Raw genomic sequence first — 13299 nt, forward strand, 5'->3', positions numbered from 1 at the left:
TTTTTTTTTTTTTTTTTTTTTTAGATCAAAGCTTACACTCAACTTAAACTTTCGGGCCTTCTGCCTTCTGCATACTGGATTGGACAGGCTCTTGTTGACGTCCCCTTATTCTCTGTGGTTCTTACTTTGATGTTAGGCAGTTTATTTTCATTTCATCATGGATTATATTTTTATGCTGTCAAGTTCCTTTCTGTGGTAAGTTAACATCAGTTGTATTCATGCTATTTATAAATAAAATGTTATTTTAAAAAGCTAGATCTTTATAAATGTGATAATTGTCTGATTGAGTAATGGAGACGTTCCAGAAAACAGAACCGACATCTATTTAATTTTTGTATACGATACCTATAATCAGTGCAGTTTATATTGCCCTAAGTGGTTTTTAAAAGCAATAACTTTACCATCATGAAATAATTCCTTGAAACTGAGGTGGTCTTTCATGCAGACTGCCTACTTGTATGCAGTCAGGAATATACTTAAACAGTCCTTGCTTTAAATGTCGTCTTTGTCTCTGTGCCTGAAAATAATTTCACAAAGAAGAAGCTCTTTTATTCCATAATTTAAAGTGTGGCTTCAAATACTAGGGAAGAGTGTGATTTGCATTCATATTCATATTCGTATGTCAAGGACTGACACTAGATCCTTTCCTATGAATTACATTAGAAAAAAGCGAAAACAGAGCTTGGTAGGTTGGGGCTGCTGAAAGTCAACTTAGGAGCTCTGCCAGAGGCCATCCTGACCTTACAGATTAATTTCCACCTTATAACGTAATAAATGTTTTTCTTAAAAATTTACAAAGTGCATTAAGTGCTGTACAGTAAAATGGAAGCTAATAGTTGATGGAGATTGATAAAGCCGTAACCAGCTACGCTTGCTTTTCATAATAAAATGGTAAGAGACAGTATTTTCCTTGGCATAAAAAAGGAGCTACAAATAGTGTTTAGCTTAAATGGCTTATTCAAGATTGTGTTAGCAGTTAAAAACCGCTAACAGTGAGTTTTATTGATTTAGGAGAAACTAAACTCCTCACTGATTTAGGAGAAACTCCTCAAGCAGCTACAGTTTCCGTTTTTTTTTTGGAGCGATTTGTTGAGCAGTAAAGCTTGAAGAGCAGTTATCCCCTAATGACTTAACGTGACTCGTATTTTACATCATGTGTGCGGCTATAGCTACTCATATTTTTAAATAAAAATACACATTTCTGTCTTCCAGGTTTTTTGCCTTATTGGTTATGTCCCATCAGTTATTCTGTTTACCTATATTACTTCTTTCACTTTTAAAAAAATTGTAAATACCAAAGAATTTTGGTCATTTATCTATTCTGTGGTAAGTCACATTTTATATTATTTTGTCTCAGCTTTTCCTAGCACGTTACTTGAAAGTCATGAACTCTTTTCATGATTATACTGAAAGGGTTACTGTGTCTTTTCTAAGTGCAGAACTTAGCTAGCTAGCAGCGTCTGTTAGTGTGTATATTCGTCTTCAGCCCCATCCACTCCATGAAGGGATGATATTTTGTTGCATTTAACAACTAGCATGACAAGGATGCCAGCTACAAAAAACTGGTATCAGCGCTCTGACACTTTCTGGCTAAGTATCGGCTGTGGTTCCAGGTTTTATTAGAAGATTAAAGACTTAGTTAATGTTGAGGCACCCAGTAAGTGTGTTTGAAATTGCTAAACATCTTTTCACTTGTTTTCTCATTTTTTTCTTTAGACAGCATTGGCTTGCATTGCAGTCACCGAAATAACTTATTTTATGGGATATACAGTTACAGTTATTCTTCATTATGCCTTGTGCATAGCCATTCCTATCTATCCGCTTCTGGGTTGCCTGATTTGTTTCATAAAGGTAGGTCTGTTAGGTGTTCTAATATTTTTTTTAACAGGGTAAGTAATTACTCTGCCTAATCTTTGGGATCTTTTAGCCCTTGTACTGAGGTAGTAACAACAACAACAACAAAAAATCCTGTTGGCTCTGCTGGTACCTGATTTAAATATTATTAATGTAGCAGTTAATGTAAAATTACTGTGGAACCTTTTCAAGCAGGTTTCTAAACTGCAGATTCTCAACGGAGAAGGACTGTGTTCATTACATGGTCTTTCGTGCCCAAAACAATGCACATAAATTAGCAGTATGATCTGATGGCAAGTCCATATGTGTTGGACTGGGGAGTTTTGGGGGAGCGTTTTGGGGGAGTTTTTTAAGTGTATTGTACTATACAGGGGTGAGGAAAAATAAAGTTTGAGCGATTTTTTTTTTCAAGAAAAAAATAGAGGAACAAATTAATTTTATTAAGCCTGGTTAACTGAAAACAATTTCTGTGGTTAGAAAAAAAATTAAGTGATGAATTATTAATTTAGGACGATTGCTGATTAACTCTGCTGACACACCTCCTTACCTCTCTCCCCTCCCTTTTTTTGGCTTAAGTTTATAATTTAATTTATACCTGCTCTGATAGGCATATTTTGGGGTGAGGAAGGTTTTAATCTAACTACAAAACATGGCTATAAATATTAACAGGTAGCTAATTTATAGAGAAGACGTGTTTGCTGTTAAATACATGTTTCTCATTTTAATCGAACGTCTCTACACGTCGCAGCTAAAAGAAAATTGGTTCCTCTGCGCACAGCGCTTCCGACACCGAATGTGTGGGTTTTCCCTGACATTCAGCAGTTCTGGCACTGACCAGAGTTAGCGCAGACCCCACGGGTTCAGGGGTCAGTCCCGCAGGCAGCCCCCCGCTTCAGATTCCAGTCACGGGTCGTGGGTCCCCAGGCCACCCACGTTCTGTCTGACTTGGACCCCTTGCCGGGGGTCAGTACTTTGCTCTGGAACTGGCTGGCAGGGCCCAGAAAGGTCCCAAGGGCAGAACTCCTGTCCCTGTGCAGTTCGGAGTGAGTCGTCATCCCAGCGCGAGGATGCTCTCTGAGCCCCGCGTTAGAGGCTTTGTGGACGTCCCATGACTTGGGCAGTTTGAGCTCATCCGTCTCCAGGCTCTTCTCCCCTCCCTGGTGGTGGCACCTGGGGCCGGAAGTTCCAGCCCTCTAGTCTGGCTGGTCCTCTGTCAGTCAGCCTCCATCCTCCTCTGAGAGTCCCCTCTTTAGCATAGACTCAGCTGAGGTTGAGAGGGGCTTGTTTTATGCGATGAGAGACACTCCTGTCCCCTCTGTCACTCAGGAAATTCCAAGGGTTTTAGAAGTTCTGTGCCAGGAACTGTGGTCAAAGACCACATTTCATTATATCACAGTATCACAGCCACATATAAATTTTCAAAACGTTTTGTCTTAGATTTCTTGGAAGAATATGCAGAAAAAAGAGGACACCTACAACCCATGGGATCGTCTTTTGGTGGCTGTTATATCGGTAAGAAATAACTGTTAGCACGTTACCTTATGAGTGGTTTGGTCATATGGTTTTAACTCTCTTTTTAGTTTTTATTCCGTTGCATAAAAATGAAGGTGCATAAGAAGTCAAGTGTGTTAGTTAATGCTAGCTAATGTGCATTTCAGTTACTGGATACATCCACTTTAATGTACTTGTTTTTTTCACGTCATTAATTCTATTTAATGATAATTCTGGCTTCCATAGAAGCAAAAACAAAGCTTTTTTTAAAATTATAATTTATGAAGCTGACAACAGATGAACTTTACAGAGGTAGAAAAGTATGTGAAGGATCATTTTACTAAAACTCAACCTTGGTTTGTATTAACATTTATTCTTTTTTTTTTAAACATCTCTATTGGAGTATAATTGCTTTACAATGTCAAGTTAGTGTCTGCTGTATAACAGAATGAGTCAGCTGTATGTACACGTATATCTCCACATCTCCTCCCTCTCGCGTCCCCCTCCCGCCCTCCCTATCCCACCCCTCTAGGTGGTCCCAAAGCACTTGAGCTGATCTCCCTGTGCCATGCGGCTTCTTCCCACTAGCTCTCTATTTTACATTTGGTAGTGTATATATGTCCATCCATTAACATTTATTCTTAACTCATTGTACGACATGCAAAAAAAAATTGTGATGAAGTTTTTCAGTGATGGAGAGGAACCTGATGTATGTGGTTTTGGTTCTGTTGGTACACGGGGGAAAAAAAAAAAAAACCCAAATGATTCAGCCACGAGCTGTAACCTGTTTTTCTTTTAGCCTTACCTGCAGTGTGTGCTGTGGATTTTCCTCTTACAGTACTACGAGAAAAAATATGGAGGCAGATCATTAAGAAAGGATCCCTTTTTCAGGTCAGTTTTTTAAATTTCAGGTTTAATTTTTTTTAATTTTAATTTTTTTTTTTTTTTTTTTTTTTTTCAGGTCAGTTTTTTAAATTTCAGGTTTAATTTTTTTTAATTTTTATTTTTTTTTTTTTTTTTTTTTTTACTATATTGACAGAGTTGTGCAGCCATCACCATAATCTGATTGTAGGTCATTTCCATCACCTCCAAAAAGAAACGCTGCGTCCGCTGGTCACGTCCTTCCCCCGCTCAGCTAGCCCCCAGCCCTGTGTAACCACTAATCTAACTTCCGTCTCCATAGATCTGCGTATTTTACACATTCCTTTAAATGGAATTACGCAAGATGGGGTCTTTTCTTGTCTGGCTTCTTTTACTTGGGCATAATGTTCTGGAAGTTCATCCACGTTGTAGCATGTAGCAGTACCTCATTACCTTTTTGCTTGTTTGTTTTTGCTGAGTAATATTACATTGTATGGATATACCACACTTGATCTATTCATCGGTTGATTGGCATTTGAGCTGTTGCCACTTTTTGGCTACTGTGAGTCATATGCTACGATGCACATTTGGGTGCAAGTATTTGTGTGGGCGTGTATTTTCATTTCTCTGGGGAGGATGCCTAGGAGTGGGATTGATGGGTTATTGTGGTGGCTTTATAAAGTTTAACCTCTTCAAGAACTGCCAGACTGCTTTCCACAGTGACGGCACCATTTTACTCCTAGGAATGGACGAGGGTTCTGTTTTCTTCACGTTGTTGCCCATGCGTGTTATTGTCTCTTTGATTTTAGCTATTCTCGTGGGTGCACATTAGTGTCTCATTGTGGTTTTTATTTGCGCTTCCCTGATGATTCATGATGTGGAGTGTCTTTTCATGTGCTTATTGTTCATTTTTATACCTACTTCGGAGACATGTCAATCTGAATCCTTTGCCCATTTAAAAAATCGGGTTGTCTTTATATTATTGAACTTTGAGTTTTTTTTAATATATTCTGGTTACAAATCTCTTATCAGATATATTTTAAAATTTTTTCTCCAAGTCTGTGCGTTTTTTTCCAAAGGATGTTTTAAATTTGAAGGAGAGTTCTTTCTTGAAATATGGCCGCTGGCACCAGATTGCTTCTGAATTTCTTTTTTATATTTCTCACGTATCTGTTTATTTGTTGAATATTCACATTCTGGAGAAAACTGGAAAGGATTGGAAAATGTATAGTGGTTATTCACTAGCCACTGGACCCGCCCCTCATCCATTGAGGCAGAGTGTCTGGCTCTCCTTCTGTGTCTTTGCCTTTACTCCTGCTCTCATTTGGGGGGGAGATTTCAGCATCCACACAGGTAACCCTTCCAACACCGTAACCCCTCAGTTTCTGATTTTCTCCAAGCCAGTGACTTTTGTCTCTGTTCCACTTCACCCTCTGTTTGCATCAGAGCCACTGATGATGCTACATACTCATCCCATAGAAACTCAGCTCTGTTTTAACGCTCTTTGGCAGCCCTACGCCTCTACCTACTCAGCAGCTTCCTATCTTTTTCTTTTTTTTCTTTTTTTTTTTTTTATTTACTTATTTATTTTTTGGCTGAGTTGGGTCTTCGTTGCTGTGCGTGGGGTTTTCCCTAGTTGTGGCGAGCAGGGGCTACTCTTTGTTGTGGTGCGTGGGCTTCTTATTGCGGTGGCTTCTCTTTGTTGCGGAGCACAGGCTCTAGGCACACGGGCTGCAGTGGTTGTGGCACATGGGCTCTAGAGTGCAGGCTCAGTAATTGTGGCACACGGGCTTACTTGCTCCGCGGCATGTGGGATCTTCCCAGACCAAGGCTCGAACCCAGGTCCCCTGCATTGGCAGGCGGATTCTTAACCACTGCGCCACCGGGGAAGTCCCCTCCTATCTTTTTCTTTTCTGTACTTCTCGCAGGCCTTCTTTGTATCCCTCAGATTCTCAGAGTCACCTCAGCTCACCTCACTTCGTACTTCTCAGTGGATGATCTTGCCATCTGTCTCAGGAAACAGAAGCACCTGATTATAAATTATAAAACGTGTACACACTTGTCCACATCTTTAGTCACTTTTGCTTTTTCCCAGCCCCAGAGGAGGGTGTCCCCCTTGTTATCCAAGTCTTCCTGTGTTCTGTCTGCTTAAGGATGTTGCTCAGTCAGCTCTCTCTTTCTGTGTCTTTCCCTTTTGGATCTTATTAGGGTGTATTTCCCTTTGGGAGGGGGTCGCCTTCCTCCCATATAAGACAAAGTACTCATCAATCGCACTGAAACCTGAGTCCCGCTCTAGCTCTTATCCCCTCTCTTTCCTGTTTTCTTTTTGATCATACGTATATATATATATATATATATATATATATATATATATATATTTTAGCGTTTTTATTGGAGTATAATTGCTTTACAGTGGTGTGTTAGTTTCTGCTGTATAACAGAGTGAATCAGTTATACATATACATATATCCCCATATCTCTTCCCTCTTGTGTCTCCCTCCCACCCTCCCTATCCCACCCCTCTAGGTGGTCAAAAAGCACCGAGCTGATCTCCCTGTGCTATGTGGCTGCTTCCCACTAGCTGTCTATTTTACATTTGGTAGTGTATATATGTCCATGCCTCTCTCTCACTTCGTCCCAGCTTACCCTTCCCCCTCCCCGTGTCCTCAAGTCCATTCTCTACGTCTGCATCTTTATTCCAGTCTTGCCCCTAGGTTCTTCATGCCCTTTTTTTTTTTTTTTGATTCCATATATATGTGTTATCATGCGGTATTTGTTTTTCTCATCTGACTTACTTCACTTTGTATGACAGACTCTAGATCCATCCACCTCTCTACAAATAACTCAATTTCGTTTCTTTTTCTGGCTGAGTAATCTTCCATTGTATATACGTGCCGCATCTTCTTTATCCATTCATCTGTCGATGGACACTTAGGTTGCTTCCATGTCCTGGCTGTTGTAAATAGAGCTGCAGTGAACATTGTGGTACATGACTCTCTTTGAATTATGGTTTTCTCAGGGTATATGCCCAGTAGTGGGATTGCTGGGTCATATGGTAGTTCTGTTTTTAGTTTTTTAAGGAACCTCCATACTGTTCTCCATAGTGGCTGTATCAATTTACATTCCCACCAACAGAGTATGAGGGCTCCCTTTTCTCCACACCCTCTCCAGCATTTGTTGTTTGTAGATTTTTTGATGATGGCCATTCTGACAGGTGTGAGATGATATCGCATTGTAGTTTTGATTTGCACGTTTCTCTGATGATTAATGATGTTGAGCATTCTTTTGTGTGTTTGTTGGCAATCTGTATATCTTCTTTGGAGAAATGTCTGTTTAGGTCTTCTGCCCATTTTTGGATTGGGTTGTTTGTTTTTTTGATACGGAGCTGCATGAGCTGCTTGTATATTTTGGAGATTAATCCTTTGTCCGTTGCTTTGTTTGCGAATATTTTCTCCCATTCTGAGGGTTGCCTTTTCATCTTATTTATGGTTTCCTTTGCTGTGCAAAAGCTTTGAAGTTTCATTAGGTCCCATTTGTTTATTTTTGTTTTTATTTCCCTTTCTCTAGGAGGTGGGTCAAAAAGGATCTTGCTGTGATTTATGTCATGGAGTGTTCTGCCTATGTTTTCCTCTAAGAGTTTGATACTGTCTGGCCTTACATTTAGGTCTTTAATCCATTTTGAGTTTATTTTTGTGTATGGTGTTAGGGAGTGTTCTAATTTCATTCTTTTGCATGTAGCTGTCCAGTTTTCCCAGCACCACTTATTGAAGAGGCTGTCCTTTCTCCACTGTATATGGGCAGAACACTCCCAAACTCATTCTACGAGGCCACCATCACCCCGATACCAAAACCAGACAAAGATGCCACAAAAAAAAGAAAACTACAGGCCAGCATCACTGATGAACATAGATGCAAAAATCCTCAACAAAATACTAGCAAACAGAATCCAACAGCACATTAAAAGGATCATACACCATGATCAAGTGGGGTTTATCCCCGGAATGCAAGGATTCTTCAATATACGCAAATCGATCAGTGTGATACACCATATTAACAGATTGAAGGAGAAAAACCATATGATCATCTCAATAGATGCAGAGAAAGCTCTTGACAAAATTCAACATCCATTTATGATAAAAACCCTCCAGAAAGTAGGCATAGAGGGAACTTACCTCCACATGATAAAGGCCACATATGACAAACCCACAGCCAACATCGTCCTCAATGGTGAACAACTGAAACCATTTCCACTAAGATCAGGAACAAGACAAGGTTGCCCACTCTCACCACTCTTATTCGACATAGTTTTGGGTGTTTTAGCCACAGCAATCAGAGAAGAAAAGGAAATAAAAGGAATCCAAATCGGAAAAGAAGAAGTAAAGCTGTCACTGTTTGCAGATGACATGATGCTCTACATAGAGAATCCTAAAGACGCTACCAGAAAACTACTAGAGCTAATCAGTGAATTTGGTAAAATAGCAGGATGCAAAATTAATGCACAGAAATCTCTTGCATTCCTATACACTAATGATGAAAAATCTGAAAGTGAAATTAAGAAAACACTCCCGTTTACCATTGCGACAAAAAGAATAAAATACCTAGAAATAAACCTACCTAAGGAGACAAAAGACCTGTATGCAGAAAATTATAAGACGCTGATGAAAGAAATTAGAGATGATACAAATAGATGGAGAGATATACCATGTTCTTGGATTGGAAGAATCAACACTGTGAAAATGACTGCACTACCCAAAGCAATCTACAGATTCAATGCAATCCCTGTCAAACTACCACTGGCATCTTTCACAGAGCTAGAACAAAAAATTTCACAGTCTGTATGGACACACAAAAGACCCCGAATAGCCAAAGCAATCTTGAGAAAGAAAAACAGAGCTGGAGGAATCAGTCTCCCAGGCTTCAGACTATACTACAAAGCTACAGTAATCAAGGCAGTGTGGTGCTGGCACAAAAACAGAAATATAGATCAGTGGAACAGGATAGAAAGCCCAGAGATAAACCCACGCACATATGGTCACCTTATCTTTGATAAAGGAGGCAAGAATATACAATGGAGAAAAGACAGTCTCTTTCCTTTTATGGCCAGAAAGCTTCCACCTCCAGTTTGTCACCTCCTTTCTCATGTCCCATTCACTCCCTAATCCCTGCCACCTGGCTCCTGCCCTCACCTCTTGACTGCTCCTGTTTGCGGTAAGGTAAACTAATGGCTCCTCTCTGTCTGGTAAAACAGGCTCACTGTCTTTAACTGATCTACAGCCTTAAATGTGACTGACTTCTTCCCTGAAACTTTTCTCCTCTTTCTTTCTTTTTTTGTTTTCCCCATAATGTCAACTTCTATTTGCCTCTTTACCTCTCTTAATAGTACTTCAGAATTTCCTTTGGAAGCGCTCTTTCCTCTGCCCACCTTTATGGTGTTGCTACGGATGCTGACTTCAGCCTCTCTGTCCACGCTGCCTGGGTCATCTCATGTACACCCAAGACGTAAATTCTTTGAGAGCAGGGTCTGTGTTGTTTTTTAAAAATCTTTTTTATCTTTCTGTGGACTAGTGCTTGACACATGCTGGTTATAAATAATTGTTGAATAAATGAATGAATTTAGATAATATCATCCAAATGATGTGAGTGAAAAATAGCTCTGTAATTTCTACCTTTAAGAGATAACTGATCTCCGACAACAGGTCTCATGTTGCTATATTTTTTTCAGTCTTTTCTCTATGTAGTGCTTCAATTTCTTACCATTTTAATTATTTGAAAATCTATTTATACTTTCAGGACCCTTACAACAAAGTCCAAAAGTAGGAAGTTTCCGGAACCACCAAACAATGAGGATGAAGATGAAGATGTCAGAGCTGAAAGGGTGAAGGTCAAAGAATTGCTGAGCTGCCAGCACCACGAGGAGGTAACTCAGTCTCTCTTGCTGAGCCGCGTGCGGTGAGCAGTGAGCAGCCCCTCCGCACAGGGTTAGCCTCGAAAATTGTCCCCTTATATGAATCGATTGCCAAGAAGTTTGTCTTTGAAAAAATATGTTTGTCCACTTTCTTTTGAACAAGCCATTATTCCCGTCATAGATGGATAGTTATCTATGCAGTACCCCTTATTAGCAAATATAGTTCTTACGATATGGCCATGAGCTCTGTACGGCCTGTCATTGAACGATGGATATCTGAGTTATAACTCTTTTTTTAAATCCTATTTCCCTTATTAGAAGCCAGCCATTATGGTCAACAATTTGCATAAAGAATATGAAGACAAGAAAGATTTTCTTCCTACAAGAAAAATAAAGAAAGTGGCAAATAAATATGTCTCCTTCTGTGTGAAAAAAGGCTGGTATTTAATTATTTTTTCTTGAATAACTTCTCTGGAAGAGCAGTTTTCACTTTTTAGTTTGATTTACATATGACAATTTTTCTTTTAATTCCTTTAGGAGAGATCTTGGGACTATTGGGTCCAAATGGTGCAGGCAAAAGTACGATTATTAATATTCTGGTTGGTGATATAGAGCCAACTTCAGGCCAGGTATGGTATAATGATGTGGGATATATCGAATATGATTTATGTCTTTAAGTAAAATAAATTTCTTAGTGACAGATGGGATTTTGATGCTCAAATTTCATGTTTTTAGTATTAATTTTTTAGGATAGCTTGATCAAATTATGATCTTGTTGGTTATCTGTGAGAATAACGTACATAGTCAAATTTGCATGCACACATGCAGAACACACACATGCACAGTATTTCTGCTTTTATGCTGATTACAAGCATGGGTGATTTGTCCACTGACTTAATGGAGGCCCGTTGTATTAACTTCAGGAAATAGAGGAGCTAATCTTGACCTTGGCGTCAGCTAGCCTGTGATTACAGGAACCTGCTTCCCTCACACCAGCCACGCTGGCTCATTCTTTGCTGGAAAATGCCAGGCACACTTTACTCTTCCTTTTACCTTAGGGTTTCCTTATGTTGGCTATTCCTTACCCCACAGAAAACCAGATGATCAAATTCACTTGTTCCCTTGGCTCAGAAATCACCTTTCCGTGGGGCCCCCCGACCCTCCTGGTTAAAACGGACCTTGCCTTCCCACCCAACCCTGCATCCCTGGCCACCTTTTCTGGCCATGTCACTCATCTCTGACGCAGCCATGTGTGTCGTTTCTTCATCAGAAAAGGGTGAGAATCTGACCTGCTGTGACCCTGACTTTAGGAAGTCAGGAGTTTGGAAGGAGTTTGAATTAACCCACTTGCCACTTCCTTTTCGATGTAAGTTAAGCAAAAATAGTCATTACACTTGGTTTGTACTTCTGCAGGTATTTCTAAGAGACTATTCTTCAGACCCAGCTGGAGATGACGATTCCGTAAAGTGTATGGGCTACTGTCCTCAGATAAACCCACTGTGGCCAGAGATTACATTACAGGAACATTTTGAAATTTATGGAGCTGTGAAAGGAATGAGTGCCAGTGACATGAAAGAGGTCATAATTCGGTAAAATAATTGTCTTCAGAACCCTTTTGTTACCTGGAGAAAGGTTCACATGCCACGGCTTTAAAATTTCATAGCAGGCACTTCCGTGGATCATAATTTTCATAGAAGAAGATCATTAATTGTTCATATATTCTTTTTACCAAATTATGACACAGCCATGAAACGCAAAGGAAACATTTTCATTTATAAATACAGAATGAATGTACCTATAAATGTCATGAAACCTATTTCAAAGTGAACCTTTTCATCAAGATATTAATTTATTTAAAGTGAGCTTCAACAGAGTAATTGTTTTCGGAAAAAAACAGTGTCAGTGATCACTTTATATTTGTATTTGTGTGCATCATGCTACACTCATTGTGTATTGTGTATTTTGCAGAATAACAAATGCACTTGATTTAAAAGAACATCTGCAGAAAACAGTAAAGAAACTACCTGCAGGAATCAAGCGAAAGGTACTTTTATTAAGCGACAAGTGTGTGTATAGTCTGGTGCCTGGTAGAGTTGCTTTTTTTTTTTTTCTTTTCTTTTTTCACATTCTGTTTCTTATTTTTTTTAACATCTGTATTGGAGTATAATTGCTTTACATTGTTGTGTTAGTTGCGGCTGTATAACAAAGTGAATCAGCTATTCGTATACATATATCCCCATATCCCCGCCCTCTTGCATCTCCCTCCCACCCTCCTTATCCCACCCCTCTAGGTGGTCACAAAGCACGGAGCTGATCTCCCTGTGCTATGCGGCTGTTTCCCACTAGCTATCCATTTTACATTTGGTAGTGTATATATGTCCATGCCACTCTCACTTCGTCCCAGCTTACCCTTCCCCCTCCCCCTGTCCTCAAGTCCATTCTCTACGTCTGCGTCTTTATTCCTGTCCTGCCCCTACGTTCTTCAGAACCTTTTTTTTTTTTTTTTAGATTCCATATATATGTGTTAGCATACGGTATTTGTTTTTCTCTTTCTGACTGACTTCACTCCGTATGACAGACTCTAGGTCCACCTGATAGAGTTTCTTATAGCCTCCCGGCGCTCCGTTTTCTTTCCCTCCAGCTGTGTTTTGCTCTGAGTATGCTGGGGAACCCTCCCGTTACTCTGCTAGACGAGCCATCCACAGGTATGGACCCTAAAGCCAAACAGCACATGTGGTAAGTATGACGTCAGGGACGCTTGAGACCCATTGTGCTGTAGCATCATCACGGGTGGTTTTGTGTTAGTTACATACATGTATCGATTAAAAATCCTGCACAAAAGGAGAAATCGTAGTTAAAAATTTCTCGAGATCCCCTTAAACTTTTTAAACCTGATCATATTTTTCATCAGCTGTTAACAGTATATTATGCATATGCCAGGACAAAGATGAGAGTACTGTTGTCTGAATAGTTTTTTAAAGGTATTTTTCCCCCTGTATAAAGTAACATATGTAAGTAAACATCTCATAACAGTATTGTCCTAAATGTCTGTTGGAACTCTCTTTCCAGGCACTCATCATTGTTTGAGCAGCTCTTTGAGCCCAGGTTTCTATGTCTATAAAGTGTGAGCTTTGGTTCAGACGCATGTCAAGGTTTCCCTATGATCCTGTGGCAATTTTTTTTTTTTT

General features: G+C 39.7%; 1 protein-coding gene across 1 annotated transcript in view; it reads left to right on the plus strand.

Annotated features, from left to right (window-relative positions):
• ABCA5 (ATP binding cassette subfamily A member 5) overlaps window positions 1-13299 on the plus strand; it is a 53427-nt gene that overhangs the window by 35152 nt on the left and 4976 nt on the right. Inside the window, exons 23-33 of the mRNA XM_007455265.1 lie at window positions 25-195; window positions 1213-1326; window positions 1717-1851; window positions 3292-3366; window positions 4145-4236; window positions 9997-10123; window positions 10430-10547; window positions 10649-10740; window positions 11525-11700; window positions 12080-12155; window positions 12753-12847. Of these exons, the coding sequence (XP_007455327.1) occupies window positions 25-195; window positions 1213-1326; window positions 1717-1851; window positions 3292-3366; window positions 4145-4236; window positions 9997-10123; window positions 10430-10547; window positions 10649-10740; window positions 11525-11700; window positions 12080-12155; window positions 12753-12847 (1271 nt within the window). The remainder of the gene's footprint in view (window positions 1-24; window positions 196-1212; window positions 1327-1716; window positions 1852-3291; window positions 3367-4144; window positions 4237-9996; window positions 10124-10429; window positions 10548-10648; window positions 10741-11524; window positions 11701-12079; window positions 12156-12752; window positions 12848-13299) is intronic.

The sequence above is a fragment of the Lipotes vexillifer genome, unplaced genomic scaffold (assembly GCF_000442215.2).
Source record: "Lipotes vexillifer unplaced genomic scaffold, Lipotes_vexillifer_v1.1 scaffold664, whole genome shotgun sequence".
Lineage (NCBI taxonomy): Eukaryota > Metazoa > Chordata > Mammalia > Artiodactyla > Lipotidae > Lipotes > Lipotes vexillifer.